This window comes from Clinocottus analis, unplaced genomic scaffold, assembly GCF_023055335.1.
Source record: "Clinocottus analis isolate CAN_PGR_092001 unplaced genomic scaffold, fCliAna1.0.p SCAF_14, whole genome shotgun sequence".
In the NCBI taxonomy this organism is placed as follows: Eukaryota; Metazoa; Chordata; class Actinopteri; order Perciformes; family Cottidae; genus Clinocottus; species Clinocottus analis.
Window position 1 is genome coordinate 14,361,644 of NW_027175865.1, and position 16,210 is coordinate 14,377,853.

General features: G+C 43.5%; 2 protein-coding genes across 3 annotated transcripts; both read right to left on the reverse strand.

The window, feature by feature from the left end:
* Positions 1–244: 244 nt before the first annotated feature.
* On the reverse strand, positions 245–3,056 carry LOC137785035 (replication protein A 32 kDa subunit-A-like). The gene is made up of 8 exons (XM_068576052.1): positions 3,044–3,056; positions 2,893–2,945; positions 2,686–2,787; positions 1,616–1,747; positions 1,484–1,546; positions 1,270–1,377; positions 843–971; positions 245–336 (listed from the first exon to the last, which is right to left on the reverse strand). Exons 1-8 carry the CDS (start codon positions 3,054–3,056, stop codon positions 334–336), a joined length of 603 nt encoding a protein of 200 aa, XP_068432153.1. The 3' UTR covers positions 245–333.
* A 257-nt stretch (positions 3,057–3,313) lies between these two features.
* pdik1l (PDLIM1 interacting kinase 1 like) lies at positions 3,314–14,192 on the reverse strand. Of its 2 annotated transcripts, none has more exons than XM_068575718.1 (3): positions 14,020–14,192; positions 11,398–11,693; positions 3,314–7,880 (listed from the first exon to the last, which is right to left on the reverse strand). In XM_068575718.1, the coding sequence occupies exons 2-3, from the start codon at positions 11,680–11,682 to the stop codon at positions 7,140–7,142; spliced, it is 1,026 nt and encodes a 341-aa protein (XP_068431819.1). In that variant the 5' UTR covers positions 11,683–11,693; positions 14,020–14,192; the 3' UTR covers positions 3,314–7,139. The 2 variants fall into 2 exon arrangements, with proteins under 2 accessions (XP_068431819.1, XP_068431820.1); XM_068575719.1 differs by lacking the exon at positions 14,020–14,192 and adding an exon at positions 13,599–13,739.
* Positions 14,193–16,210: the final 2,018 nt, after the last annotated feature.

Below are 16,210 nucleotides of genomic sequence, written 5' to 3' on the forward strand. Positions count from 1 at the left end.
GAAAGGTCAAGGAGGTTCTGTGCAGAAAGAGAGACGGGCGGGGCGCAGATTTAAGCATTTTCATCCAAATGTGTCTCCGTGGTCATCCAGCACAAGAGGCACGAGGCCGAGATACCTGATGTCTCTCGGACTGAGGTAGTCCAGCTGCGTCTGCAGTTCAGGGAGACCGATGCCCGTGCAGCTGGAGGAGAACCTCCTGAGTACCGTCAACACCTTGAATGGGAGTCAAGACATTTACTCTCAACCCCTGTGCCGATCTTTTTTTTTTTCTTCATCTTTGTCGACAGCAATGCGACGTCGCAGAGACAGCGTCGTGGTGACTTTAGGACGACCTCACTGTGGACCAATAGTGAAAACTGTCCACAGTGAGGACATTTTTTGGAAAGTCTTCCAAATGCAAGAAAGAGAAGAATGCTTTGTAGTATGGCATTCATTTGTAAAGAAGGCAAAATCAAATGCAACGTGGTGATTTACAGTAATTCCCCTCACTGTACAATGAGTAACTGATTGTGAAGCAGGAATACGCAGCTGTAATTCACTGCTGCCAGCGTGATGAAAAGGATCTCGTCAAAACAAGACACCCACAACTGATTAACAAGAGATTTATCATGTCATTACATATTTTCTTGTTATAGCTACATACAAAACAATCTTTACAAAAAGAACCTGTTCACATATTTACTTTATTAGTAGAATTTCCCATTTCTGAAACATTAACGTCTTAATTATCTTGTTACAGCGGCGTAGAGACTCAGAAAGGGAACGTTATTGTTAATTTCAACCTTGCATAGTTTCCATAAAATGTCCCCGTTGCTGAAGTTGCACTCTTTTAACCCACTTACCTGACCCTGCAGGGTGGACAGCCCATTTGGTAAGGGGACTTTAAGAAGCCAGTCAGCGCTCTGCTCGAGGACTCCTGCAGACGGCGAAGCAACAGTGGTGTTCATATTCACATCGAACGCCTGGACAAACTACACCATGAGAGAAAAATAAAAAAGAAGTGTTTTTGCAGTATTAAAGTGTTGCGGGGATAGAGAACAAAATCATGAGGCTATTTACTAAATCTCTTTATCAACTCGTAAGTATTGTATGAAAGGACATAAAAATGTAAAATCTAGGTTTCAGTGTCAACTTTGTGTGTCTCACAATCTAAAATTCGGCTCAATGAATTAGTTTAGAGTCAAAACGCTTGCCAGCTTTATGACACAAACATTTTTTATGAGATTAGAGTTGTCGCTACTGGTCTAAAGCGTCAACGGGCTTGTGTACCTTTCCGAAATGCTGCTGGTGAGCGTGCACCACGTCCAACATGTGGGATGTGATCTCGTTCAGGTCCTCGATGCATCGGCAATGCAATGCCAGCAATGACCTTCGACCCTGACGCGACATAATGGAAAGGAATAAATCACAGATAGTCAAAAGAAATCAATGCTCACATCCTTTTAAAGCCCATCATCATCAAAATGATGTCTGCATTACTTACATTGAAACTGCGCAGACTTCCAATCACCTTCACGTACGTTCCTGGAGAGGCCGGAGCGCAGTCCTGTGAACAGAGTTTCAAACGTTTAGCAAAGAGGTGCGGTTTGCTTTCTAGACGTAGTCCTGAGATGACCCCGTTGATGCTACTGGCCTCCGCGTTAACCCACTGCGTCACGTTTAAAGGTGGACCGGTCATGTCGTCCACGGAGAACTGGATGTTTGTCACAAAGGGAGTCGAGCCTCTGATGACGCCAACTATGGACACCTGCAGGGAGAGGAAGCGCAAGCGAATAAAACTCAGCACAAGCCACTATTCTCACACTTTGAGTCCATTCTTGATTTTGCAAACAATCTCTCCTCAAGTGGCACTCTAAAGCAGTTTGATCTCAACACATGATGAATTTGGTCATTCAATAGAGAATAATTCTCTTTTTTCTGTGCACACATTAAAAAAAAAAAGAAGGCAACTCTATCCAAGTTGTCTTCAAAGTAAAGTTGCATAATGTCTGCTTGGTGAGCACCGACAAACATTTCCTTCCTCATTGCACAACATAATTGTCTGTCAGACTGGTTTAAAATGAGACGAGGAGTTGATTAAAACACACATTCAAAAACACATTTTTACAGACATTAAAGGGGCCCTCAAAGAAACTGTTGTGACTTTGCTGATCCTGTGACTCCTCGATGACAACACTTTGTGCATGCATGATGTGCTGTGTCACAGTGACCTCGATGACCCCGTGACCTTTCATCTAAGCATGGCTGTGACTTCTTAAAGCCTGAAGCCTTTGGTGGTTACGTTAGTCCACTTGCATCTCTTGACTCGATCCATGACCTGAGTCAAAGTGATGCGGTTCAAGTCAACAACTTGTGCACGATGGGCCTGTTTCACACAAGCATGTTTGACGTGCTGCTGCAGGGTAAACACACAAGCAATTAATTACATTATTCATGGCCCTGTTCCATCGAGGTGAGTCGGGGCCTCGGTATATTGCTCGCTGGAGCGGCTGGGACACACTATGTGGAATAGGCCGACGGTTTTAACGTTGATCAATTGCACCCGTTTCATTAACCTTGCAACGGGATGTCAAAATGGCGGCGGTGAAAAAGGACATTCACGCAGAGACGTGCCATCATTTGGAGGTTAATCCTCTTTAGAGTTTTTATTGCTCCACTCATTTTTATACCTCCATGCTCATGTACCTGGTTGAGTTCCCAGTCACAGATTGCAAAGACGTCATTGCCGCCTTGAGAAGCAGACAGCAGCTGAGACACCGTGCAGGGTAAAATCTGATGAGTTGTCCTCTGGGGCGAGATCAGGGTGAAGGAATGCATTACACTCTGTACGAACACATTTCCTTCAGATCCTGCACGCATACTATTTCAGTCATCAACAGAAGGGAGGCACACCTTTAATTTCTCTGCGTTGTGGCTGGTCATCCCACCAGGGTACTGACTGCAAGCTGTGTGAAATGAGATGTCCGCCAACGGAAGACAAAACAAAGAGAATATGGTTCAGTCTGTTTGCTGGGGTGACGTCAACATCTGCTCTATAGCTTACCTTGGTTCGACATGACGGGACGTCTCCAGTACAGAAACGAGTCAGGCTGGAGGCACTCTGAGAATACAGCTAATTTAGCTAGCAGCGTCTTTAACATGCAGGCCATCAGGTGAATTGAATTACAGCAATTAACTGACGCAGTGCAGGACCGCAAGGAAATGAGCTGAGGAGGAAATGGACAGTTTCAAAGTCATTTGCATGCTCCATTTCTCCAAGCAATTCCATTATTATTTGAATCCATTTTGTTTTTATTACAAATCAATTCCACAGTGACCGACAGGTATTCACACCACTTTTGATAAACTTCATTTAATCTCTTCAAAATATGTTACAATGACATAAGAGCAAAAAAAAAAAAAAAAGTTCATACAAAGAGTGTGAAAGAAGTTTGCCTTGGGTGTGTTGGATTTATGGTCTGGCGTGACTCCAGGGGGTCTTCATCCAACACATTTTATTTTTAAATGGTGAGAATAGCCCTGATCCAGGACTCGTATTAGGTACCACAGTCCTACGTCTATCTCCATGAAGGTCTCAGAAGCTGAGCTGCTCCAGGAGGAACGCCTCACTGAAAGGTCGGCCATGTTCTTATTAACCGACAAAATGAGTTGATTGGTGCAAAGATATAAAAGCAATTTTGACTCCTCGCCATAAAAGGGCTCTTCTATTACAGCGGGACGAGAGCATTGTGCTCACTGCTGCCACCGGTGGTCAGAAACTGCGATAGTAAGATTACTGAATAAAAGGCAAAGCTGCCTCTGGATCCCATGCTGCACACTGATCGTGTTCAGCACGCAGCGTACTCATCGTTAGAGGACACCAACAGTTCACCATGTTATCCTAGCAGAGTTCAGGCGGATATCAGAGCGGTACGGTGGGGCAGTGTTTCCTGGATCAGGGCTGGTAAAGTAGTGAGAGTTGATGAATGTCCCAAAATTTAAAATTGCTCCTCACCCGGCAAAAAAAAACATTTCAAGTTGACCCACTTTGCTTACACAAATTCACAAACAATAGGCAAATTAAAAACGCACAGTTACCACTAACACACGGACAGCAGTGACCTGCAAACATATCGCATCTTTTCCACGACTAGACCGAAGCAAGAGTTAAGCGCTGAAGAAAAAAAAAAAATGTAGTCCATCACAGCAATTTACAAACAAGTCAGGCTCTTGAAAACAGAGCACACCCAGTCAAACGCACGTCAACATTGTCCACACCCCGTTGATCCTGTACAGTATTTACACATGTGCAAAGGAATAATACAACAAATCAAAAGGGTGAAATCTCTTAATACCCCAGACATAGTATTCGTTTGGCGAGTGTCTCAAACCTCACGCAGGAAACCATCGTCCTCCCCCCCTCGTCTAGATGGAAGCGGTCTGACAGGAAATGACTACCCATCATGCTCTGCTCCGCTAAGAGCTCCGCGGTTACGGTCGACCTAGTTAAAACCACATTCTCGAGGGAGCGCAACATCGTCCGAAGCGGCGTCGATGCCCCGCAGTGAAGACGGGTTTTTAATACTGATTTGTGGTATTGCTATTCGAAACAAAAAAACGCCCCCGCCGAAAGTCAGTGGAATCCTCAGGCACAACTTCTGCCAATTCTGTGTTGGAGGGCCACGTCCACGAGGCCACTTTAGTGTCACGAAGAAAGCGGTGAATAAGGCAAATCTCAAAATCGCATCACGACGGGTAATGGTAGGCCATCGAGCAGGTAAAGAACGAGAAAGACAAAGAAATGTAATTTTCCTCCACAGTAAAGACGGCAGGATAGTTTTTTTTTTTTTTTTTACATGTTCCTGTAAAATTAGTATAAGTGCACAAATTATGTATGACCTGAAAGGCAAAAGGGGTCCCGAGCATGAGCCTCTGCCAAGTGCTGCAACAACTTAATAGGCTTAGAATTAGCCTGTCGGAAGCATGAAGAAAGGGATTACTGTAAGATCCAGAGCCAAAGGAAACGAGGAGCAGTGACACAGTGAGAGGAGATCAAGTTAAACACAACAGTATTATGTATCCTCCAAAAAAAAAGAAGAAAAAAAAAGCAGAGATCCTCTGGCTCATGGAGGATTGTGTGCGCTGATGTCGTCTCTCGCTTCCTCCCTGAAGGTGAGAGACACTGCATGCATAAGTAGACTGTTGGCTGACATTGTGTTCGCCTGGTAAACAAATACCAGCAGTTATCACACTGAATCCAGCCTCGCAGAGCTCCTCCATATCATGCAGCAGGTAGTTATGAGGAATAAATATAAACAACTAAATAAAAGTGCTTTCAGTGAGAGTCACTGAATTATTTTGTTTTTTTTTAACTCATTCAGGTCTTAATGGTCTCAATTGTGAATATTCATGTCACTGCAGCTCAACTTTGAGATAATTACATTTATGTTTAGGCAACATAGAGATTTGTTTGCCACGTGTGGGGGAGTCACTCCGAGGACAATCTGCTCGCTTTATTGTCGTGCGCTCGGTCTTTTGGATTTTCTTGATAAACCGGATAATTGTGGTTTATTACAACTTTGGTTTTGTTTTCACATTATTTCTATCAACAATGGGGCAAGAAGTGCCATCCGACAGGCTGTTCACAAGCCATTCAGATACTTTTGAAAGATAAGTGCGTTACAAATTAAATGCATCAGCAGCATCATCATCCGATTCCCTAAACCGGTTTGTTTGGAGCAGAAACTGAAAATAAGTGCACCAGAAATGTTGGTCATAATCCCTCATTAGAAAAACAGAGTGGATCACCGCAGCAAAAAAAAGTAAAAACAGTTTTCAACCAATTCAGTGTTGACGTTAATCAGATAGCATCAGCGAGCTACGGATCAGCAAGCAAAATCCACGGTCAGCTGCTGAGTATTAGAAGGTGTTTGTCGGTAGGATTGGACGAATATACCGGCGACGAGCTGACCGGGCTGTTTTTTTTGGAGATTGTCTGCACAGCGGGCAGAAAGAGAGGCAACAATGCGTATAGCCAGACTGTTTTCACATCTAACTCAGTGAATTAAGGGTTTTTAATCCCAGCAGTTGATTGTTGGCATAGTGGAAAGACTATCCAAGGTGATTTAGGTTATTAATAACAGTAACTAAGGCTAGAAGTAGGATAACAACCAAGTTGTAATAAAGCAGTATTATCATTTAAGCTCTCCTCCTCATTAACTGTGTGAAGCGCCTTGTAATTAAAATGTTTTGTGTTTAAGGCTCTACATAAATAAAGGTGACCTGTCTGGATCGTTATACATTCTGCTACACTGGATTAGGGGTGTGTCTGGGACCAGTCCACTTATCTTGAAGTGCGTGATGGGCAGAAAGACGACAAATCCGACCACAAGCACCTGCTGGCTGGTCGCTAACTGATAAAAAAATGTTCCACGCCCAAAAAAAAACCCAACAGTTTATCTTCAAGCACCAAAAATTGGACTACTGAGAAAAACTGAGCGTGACGGTAGCTGTTTGTCTCCAAATACCACCAAGCTGCATGTGTTTATTACCTGAGCGTTCAGGGCAAACCTGCGTTATAGCCTGAAATCAGTTTGCAAGTCAGGTTCTGTCGAAGCCTTCCAACATCCAACACATTGACGTGATTGTGTTTTAATGGGCGGCCCTTTGGATAAATGCACGCTGTAATGATCACAGGATAATGTCTCGTATTGCGTTTAGTAACAATTAGCACCGGGTCCAGGATGGTATTTGGAGACAAACGCTCTCGGTTTTGCTCTTTTGACTTTCTCTTCTCATTGAATGCAGAACTTTTGGGGTCATTTCTGCTCTTCCGGCACACTTCAGTGATTCTGCAAGGAGGAAGAGGAAGCTGTGATGTGATTAGCCTGAGACTAAGCTGCAATTTGGAGCAGCGGCAGCAGCGGAGGGTGTCACACCTCTCTCCTCCAGTATAAAAAGACACAGCTCGTAGAGGACCGTATGTGCTTGGACACCGAATAAACTTCAGCCATGACGCAAACAACGACGACTCTAATTATTGTTCCCGAGTTTAAAAAAAACACAATGATCCCCCCGTTATGTGATCTGGGTTAACAGTAGCTAATGAGATGTGTACATGTGCTCGATCAGCGGAGTGTCTGGTGCCGTTTGCTCGTCCATCACGTGTCCCAGTCCAGCTCCCTGCAGGCGATGCGGACCAGTCTGAGCTCCAGTTCAAAGGCGTCGGGCCGTTCCTGAGGGTTGGCCGACAGCATCTCCCTGATCAGCTGCTTCATGTGGCTGTTCATGCTCTTTTTCCTAGCGGGGATTAGCAGCTCCATCTTTGGGTTCTCCAACAGGGCCTCCCCCAAGGGCACGATCTCCGAGCCCTGCTGCACGTAGCTGCCCAGCAGCTCCTTCTGAGTCTCCACATCCACAAAGGTGATGCGCTCCACCATGGCCCAGATGATCACGCCCAGGGCGAAGATATCCGCTTTGGCCGTGTAGTGGCCCTCCCACACCTCCGGGGCCATGTAGAAGTCCGTTCCGCACGCCGTGGACAGGAAGCACTTGTTGACGCTGGCCGGCTCCTCCGGGTTGAGCCCGGAGGTGGAGCAGACCTTGCTCAGGCCGAAGTCGGCCACTTTGAGGGTGGGCTCGGAGGAACCGGCCGGCGTGCAGGCCTGGGAGATGAGGATGTTGTCCGGTTTGAGGTCGCGGTGGATGATCTGGTTGCGGTGCAGGAAGGCCAGGGCGCTGCCCAGTTGCAGCATGAAGCTGGTGTTGGTCTTGCGGCTCGGCTTGCGGGACAGCAGGTAGGCGTTCATGTCTCCACCGTCACAGAAGTCCATGACGAACCACAAGTAGTAGGCACAGCACGGGTCGAATGTGATCTCGCCCTTCAGAGACGTCTCCACCAGCTGCAGTAGAAAAGGAAAAACACAGTCAACACGAGACCACTGGTGATGGGACGGTCAGCCTCTACACGCTGCACATTTTGGTCGGCTGACAAATGCTTTAATTATCTCGGCCATATTATGGTAAGCAGTGTTATCATTGTCAAGCTTTGCTGGAATACAACTGAGCTGATGAGCGTTTCTGTGTCAGTTAATTTTGCTTTCAACACCCATTAACCTTGAAGAAAAAAAAGACATGTTTCCCCTTTTATTTCTTCACTCCAATGAAAAAAACTCAGCACGCAAAGAAACAATACTGAAGTCCAAATAAGAAGTAGAATCCACAGCTGTGTGTTTGCTCAGGAAGCTGTGTGTTTAGTTTTAAGAGCATGAAGAGCAGATTGTTAACGGTGTATGCAGGTTTTACACAAACCACCAAGATATTCCCTTTTCTGAGATGTCTGACACGTACTTTGAAGCACTATCCATTTACAGGAGCTGATTTTTTTTAATGTTTAGTGATGCCTGTCATGCCTTTTACTTTCACTTTAATGACGTTTATTGCCACATTTTGATAAGGGCATAACCACCACCATCAGCAAAACAAAAAGAAGATCAGGTCGTTGTAAAGATCGGTGGTCTCTGCCTCAACAGCCCGGCTGGTTGACCGAAAGGAAGCTTCAGCACCAAGTTATATTAACTTATACACCAACGTGTAAATGCTCCAAGACATCGTCTGTGGTTAAAAGATTAATACATAATTCTCCACGTCTCAGATAGGAAACTTACTTCACACCATGCTGGAATTCATCAAGCCTAATAAACTCTGAACCACAAACGGCAACTTCGTTGAACACTGCAAAAGAATTGACATGAAGCACTAAAAGCGAGCTATTGAGCAAGCTGTGTGAGATCTGTATCGACTGGAAATGAAAGCATTAGCTCAAGACGCAACAGACAAAGCTGCAACAAGCGCAACCAAATTGATTGTATCACTTAGGGTTGGTCGAGCAGCCTGATACAGTGTGAAACGGCTCTGCAGGGTGAGAAGGAGAAAATGTCACGTAACAGGCAAGGCGGCTCCAGCTTTGTATTCAGAACATGTCGTTTCCCACCGTCCTCTATGGGCCTTTTTTTTTTTCAAACCAAAGCAGTGCGAGAGGCCTCATCTTTTATACCTGCTGCAGGAAGTGACTTCATTTAATCTCCCTTTTTGACAGCGGACCACAAACCCGCAAGGTTTCATCCATCTCACGTGAAATTAAGATTAAACAGGATGCATTTCTGGAATTTGATAGATGTAGTTTTGTAATAGACGCTGAAAAGCTGTAGATTTGTAGCAAAAAATGTGGATCGCAGTAGGAAAAAAAATGCTGAAGTTGACGTGGCAGTTAAAACTGAACTCTCAGATGAAGAGTTTAGGTCCCCTCTCTCTTTGTCGCCATGACCAACCTCTATCTCTCCATGTTTGGAAGCGTAAGTTGTAAAGTACGAGATGTCCGCAGCTGAAACGTCAGTTGACGACAGAGTACCAGAGGGACAAGTGTTTGCACTGACAATAGAAGAACCGTTAGTTGAAGAGTAAAAATCTGTTTCAGTGTCAGTTGAGGCTGGCCGACCCAGACGTCCAGGCTTGTGTTGCCAACTGCCTCGCAGGCAACACACATGCTCTGATTGTGTGTAATAGACAATTCCCAGTGGAGTCCCCGCTGTAAACAAATGGCTGCAAATTGTTTGACATGCCACGAGCCAAAGAATCCACTAGCCCCCAAAAAAGAATGGATGCAAATTATCCCACAGTTGGTGCGGTCAGATAATTCCTCCCCATTATCATTTGTTCTTCTGTAAGCATGCACTGGAACATTACAGAGCAATAAAAAAAAAAAAAAGAGTCGGAATAAAGGGATTCTGGGAAAGTGTCCAACGCCAGCGCTGCAGAAAAACAGAGCGAGCGGTCTGACAATGGGCCCCGCGTGCCGCTGAGAGACTATAATCAGGCTCCGGCAGAGTGCCTGTGTGCCCGCCGTCAGACAGCAGGGAGGCTTTGCGACATGACGGGCTGCAGACAGGTTGACGAGAGAGAGGAGGGGAGGGCCCTCCTTAACCTGACAACACGTCCATGTGACTGCGGGGACACGGGAGGCCGAACACTACGCAGAGCCAACGACAAACTTCCAGTTCTTCTGCTGATGCTCATCGGCATCACACACAGAGGAATATATAAACCAGGGTTCAGCGGTTTATTCATTATTCCAAGTGCCAATATTTGTACCGCTGATACTTTCGGTCTACATCCATAATTGTAATCTCCCACACTAATAACCGCAATGTTCATTGACACAAGAAACAGCTAGCTTGATGATGATGACTCACTTTCAGCTACTGGCATTTACATTCAACCCATTAGCTCCACTTTGTCACGGAAAAATCCGTCATCTAAAAGGTAATATTTGCCAACAGTGGAGGGTAGTGGATGGACAAATAGGCTAATAGGCTGGATGCGAATGTTTGGCCTCATGTGTCTTGCCAACAAAGATTCAGTACACAGATATTAACAAGATCTGCTTTTGGCAGGCGGGTAAGCGAACAACAGTCTTAAGGAAGGGGCAACTGTGTGAGGCAGATAATAAGATAACATTAACTGATCCGATGCAGGCGATTCATCGCTACAGGCACTTTAAAATTGAGGTTTATGGTTATGTTTGGGCCGCCAGCCGAGCTAAAGACGGATGTTAATTTGCACTAATCATGATAAAACTACATAATACATATTATTATCAGTATTATGTACAGAGGTTGACAAAAAAAATGTTCCTTATGATCTCCAGAGCCACACTTATGGTCGTCTCAGGAGTATTTTCCTCGAGCATATGTTGGCAACATGGACAGCTGCAGGAGAGATGTTTTGTCTGACACACGTATCTGGTATTTAGACTTGGCAAGTGTACTGACTGTAATTCTCCAGTACTTGACAGTCTGGTTATTCCTCCTTATTACAGAGCGGCAACCGCTGTGCTTTGCGTCTATGCAAGTGTTACTCAAAAGGTAATGAAAACCCACAAGACACACAGTAAAAAGGAAAACAATCAGCTGATACCTAGCACTTCCTAGACATTTTAACTCATGATTTGCTTAAAAAACTTGTCCTGATAAGAAAAGTAATATGTATTTCATATTAAATAATTCATCAATCAACGCTTAAGGAACTGAAGGAAAAATAAATACTTTCTAATTAGCGCTCATTTAAAAGGTAATCTAATCCATTTAGCATGCATTCACAGATAACGCTGGCCATTTACCAAACGTAGTCAATTATTTTTTGGAGAGGAGAGGTAGGCTTGTAGCAGCCATGATGTTTTATGAGGCTGCAACACAACTGGGCAAAAAGTGATATATCACCCAAAGTGAACTAAATACATTGAGCATTCAGTTCTTGTCCAACATAAATTAAGTAATCAATATCCGCTTACAGCCTAAATGCTGGGTGACGTTAACAATATTATTAACGTCGGCCCAGCTCAAGTGAATTATGTCTGCTCACCTCCAGATAGAGTGGGGAGCTGGAGCCATGGTTCATCCTCTGGGCCAGCTGGTCCCGCTGCAGGATACACTCCTCCAGGTGGATGACGTTTGGGTGCTGGCTTTGGATGCTGCTGAGGGCCCAGAACTCCCGCAGTGCCAGCTCCACATTCTCTGGAGAGTGGCAGCGGATCTTCTTCACCGCCACCCGGGCCCCTGTGCACTTCACCACCGCCTCATAGACCACGCCGTAACTGCCACGCCCCACCTCCTGGATCAGCTCGTACTTCGGCTGGCTGCTTACCATCCTATTCCTCACTGTGGACAAAGAACATGGGGCTGCTTTACTAGTGACTCATCTCACACTGTAGGACATAACCAGTTGATTGACAACATATAACATTAATGACATTATAATATAACATATAACATTATGATTCTTTTACTTGGGCATCACTTGTTAACAAGCAGCCTCATGTCTTTTAGGGGAAAGATTTGGCATTACCCCAGGGTCTAGAATCCCCAAAACACCATTGAAAGCCAACATTATTTTTATTTTCCTCCCTCTTGTGGACCGGTAAACCCGACATCTTTCCTCAAACACTTAATAAAATCCCCCTTTTTCTGAATCAGTGGATTTCTCCTAAAATCCTGACAGATGTTTCCTGATCTTGTTACCAAACTCCTCAGTGCATCTAAACAGTACTCTTGACACCAAATAGAGCAAGCCGCCAACAATGCCCACTTGATTGACATGTAGGGGCAGCAAGGCGGGTGGTATTCTGATAGATAATTGACATGTGTTATTGCTCCCTGACGCATAAACAATCGTCCCTCTCCCCCAAAATAAACACAACAGCATCCCTTATTGTGTCTCTTAATGTTTTCCAATATGAAAACAGAGCACATCCTTTTAGAACAGCAGCAATAGGAATCGCTCAACCACTATAACTATCAGCACGTTTAGAGCACTGCGTGTCCAACCACACCTCATTTTTATAGACAAAAAGTCATTGTGTCAAAGTGACAGCAAGTTTCACAAACTGGGTTATCATGTTACCTGGTAGAGGTTGTTTATGACTGCATGTCCCTGAACATGCGCATGCCACTGAGGCCTTGTGCCGCAAAGAAGTTAACACTTAAAAGGCGTTGTGTGGAAAAGGCTTGAGGTCGGTCAATCATGTCATGACATGAGTCTCACTCATCCTTATTGTGGCGTTACATAATCCTGTTACACCTGTCAGAGTAGAAAATACCCCTGGTGCCGCCAATACTGGTGCTTTTATTGTCATGTATTATAATAAATTCAGCCTGGACGACCGAATGAGGACACTTAAGTACTCAGTGAAGAGTATATGTGAAATAAATTAAGACCAGGCATCTTTACATTAGGGCTATTATTTTCATAGGCAATTAGATTACATTACTTTAATGATTAATCAATGCATCATTTAGTGCAAGGTGGCAAGAAAAAAGACCAAAGACATTTGAGTTTCAATGATATAATACAGAGGATAGCAGCACATACTCAGGTCTGACAAGCAGGAAATAGAGAATGTTGTGTTTTATAAACAGCTATTTCCTGCTGATTGACGAAATGATTAACGGACTCATTGGTCGGTTTAAGCTTTACTTGCTATGACATTACTGTACTGAGTTTCATCTACACACCAACATAGCATTTAATAGTAATTAGTAGTGTTTATTTAAACTTGACTGTTTTAACAGGAATAACATTACCCTTGCAAAAACATACATAATTGTTGGTTTGGCCAATCCAATGACATGTCTCATAATATACACGCACACAACGCATACATATACAAATCTATCTGATGGCTAAATGAATGATAAGTGGGTGTTCATTATATCCAGACAACCTTTTAATTCGACTTATTTAAAACTATTAAGGTCCTGCTTTCAGTAAGAAACTATAAACAAAAACAAGTCAGCGACGCCACAAAAACTAACCAACTCGCTCGGACGCCATGCAGCAGTCAATAACTTTGTTTAGTACAATTTAAATAATAAATAAAAACGTAAATATACTTTTGACATAGTCATATTTCGTCATGAATGAGAAAACAACCCCCCCAAAAAATAATTAAAAATAAAAAAAAAGTCTGAATCAATTAGAAAGAAGGTCTCTCTGACAGAGCTCGTGCGGTGGACCTCCTCTCTGATTGGCTGGCGAGACCCGCGGCTGTGTGTCCCGGAACTCACCGTCAGTTGCAAATGTCGTTGGTTAGCTAACGTTAGCTAATCACGTTAACACCCGCTAACAAAGAGTCCGGCGCTCACGAGCGCAGTCGAGCGAGATGAAGACGCATGAATCCCAAAACAAAAATCTCACACAGAAAGTCCCCGGATCTCAATTTGTCCTAACGGTTGTTGGGTCGTGGAGGAGACGCGCATGATACGCACCGGACCGCTTAATGTCCAGTGTGTGTGTATGTGTGTGTGTGTGTGTGTGTGCGCGCGTGTGTATGTGTGTGCGTGCGCGCATGTGTGTGTGTTCAATCGGATTCCCTTCCAAACACACCTGCGAGCCGAGCAGACAGGTAGCCCACAGCGCGCGAGACAAACGGTCTACCCGGAGCAGCGGCGGTTGATGCGCTGCGAGTTGTCATCTTTTCAGACTCACCTTTGAATCTTCTTCTCTGGGGTTCATTTGTTGTCTTCCTCACACTCGCTGGCAGCCATTACCGCCGCACACGTTCTGCTCGCACAGTCAAACCGAGGAGGTTTTTTTTTCTCTCCGTCAAACACTGGACGACGTGAGAGCGTGCAGCTGCTGTGCGTGCTGAGCGTGCCGCGCAGAGGTGGCCAGAGCGAGGCGACTTCCGGCTACGCGTTTCAAAATAAAAGAACAATAAAACGCTGTGATTTGGTGCAGACAGACACATTCCCATGCATATTTTTCATAACGTGCACATATTCAGTACCTGGAGATATGGACCAAATTAACAATATTGAATTAAAATAAAATATATATATCCGAAACTTACTAAGAACACATTAGGTGGGACAGTGACTGATCACCATCACAGCGTTCAAATGTTTTATTTCCTTTTATAAATCATTTTTTGAGTAATGACCAAAATGCAAGTCCTGTTTTGAAAAAAGAAGGAATTAATCATAATACTTCGAGCTAATATAATACATGTAAAAGTCCCATTAAACCAAATCTAATCATATTAATTATATAATGCATTATATACTAAGTTGATGACAGGCCTTGTCACTGAATGACGCATTTTATAAACAATACTTATTATTTCACATGTGCTTACTTGTATATCTGTAAATTTACCGATTTAATTGATCAGTTGTTTTTTTTTACACAAAGGTGACAATTTCATACACTTTATTTTGAAGGGAATTAACATCACTTTCCGGCCCGACATTAGGCGAAATCTGGCTACTTTCATGAAGTTCACCACATTATATATAGGCAACCAGTTATCACGATGCGCAGGCCCTCTGCCTGTCACTAACAGGGGGGGCACAACTACATGAACACCTGCACAAATTAATGCATGCCATTCTTCCTGAAACTTTATTTGACTTTTTTGTTGAGATACTGGAATTAATCTGTTCATGCCATTGTGGCCATTTGTCATCACAACATGTTGTCGGACGGAAGCCATCACAATAACGTACAAATCACACTATTTCAATGCCACAGTCCCAATTTAACAGATGTTTCGATTGAGAGTGAAAGTTAATTATCAACCTTGAAAACATTAATTTTGCACTAAACATTCATATATATATTCATATTTTTCTCAGAGCTTTCGCTCGCATCCTGTGGTCTTCATCCGTGGAGTTCCTCAGTTTTTGTGCAATTTGGTTTCATATTCGGTCTGAGCTTGCTCAACACCATCCATTGAGAAAAAAGAAGCACCTAATCTTGTACCTAAGATTCATTTGTTTATGTTATTTGTAAAGTTTTAGATTATATTGTGCAATGGTATGCATTGCACATAAGTTAGATTGATTACAAATATGTCGAAAAGAACTGATCAATACGACAACAAACTAAATGCCAGAAGAACTTGGACTGAAATCAGAATGAGATTCCACCCAATATGTATCAATATGTTTAATGCTTTAATACTGAATATTACCCTTGGTCTTTACGGCTCAAAATAACATTTAAAATGTGGACCTGCATGCCTCGCAAACGTTTGACAGCGGTCAGCATAACGTCAGAAACTGGGAGATGAAACATAAATGTTGTTTTCGATCTTTAATTACCTTTGTACTGCAGCACAATATATTTCAGTTGCAGGCTGAACAATCCAACAAAGTGGGGAGATGATCCAAATGAAATACAAACTCAAGCATCAAGTTAAATAAAGTTCAAGATACAGTTTGTGTTCAGGACAACCTTAAGTACTGAGAAAAGGTGAAACAGGAACACGCACAATCCAAACATTCTTCATGATGCATGTTTATGGAGGGATTTTGGTATTAGAGCAGGGTTATGAAGATCGGGTGTGTCTGCTCTGGTAAGTAAAGAGATATGCAATTGTTCGAAGAATGCAAGTGAGCATGTTATTTGTATGTTCATCAGTACTTTTGAGTCTCTTTTCCTGGAAACAAGGCTGAGACGGCATTAAAAAAGCACCGCTTTGGATCTCTCGTTATATGTCGGCAGCAACAACGGGCATAAAGATACCAGAAAAATTGTAGAATATGTTCTATGAGGTAGCACACATTACATGGAAAAGAAGAGGTAAAAAGACAAAGTAATAAATACTTGTAAGGACCACTTAACACACAAAAGATTTACAATACATATAAAAACAGTTTTTTGGACGTGCTTTTCT

Bases quoted from the DNA above. Each gene is read 5' to 3' on its own strand.
- LOC137785035 (XM_068576052.1), bottom strand. The intron at 2,788-2,892 runs GTGTGCCTCCCT...ATCTCGCCCCAG, and splicing joins ACAACGCAGAGAAATTAAAG to AGGACAACTCATCAGATTTT. The intron at 1,378-1,483 runs GTAAGTAATGCA...ATGTCGCGTCAG, and splicing joins GAAGTCTGCGCAGTTTCAAT to GGTCGAAGGTCATTGCTGGC.
- pdik1l (XM_068575718.1), bottom strand. From the start codon at position 11,682: ATGGTAAGCAGCCAGCCGAAGTACGAGCTGATCCAGGAGGTGGGGCGT. The intron at 7,881-11,397 runs GTGAGCAGACAT...TTTCTACTGCAG, and splicing joins GCTCCCCACTCTATCTGGAG to CTGGTGGAGACGTCTCTGAA.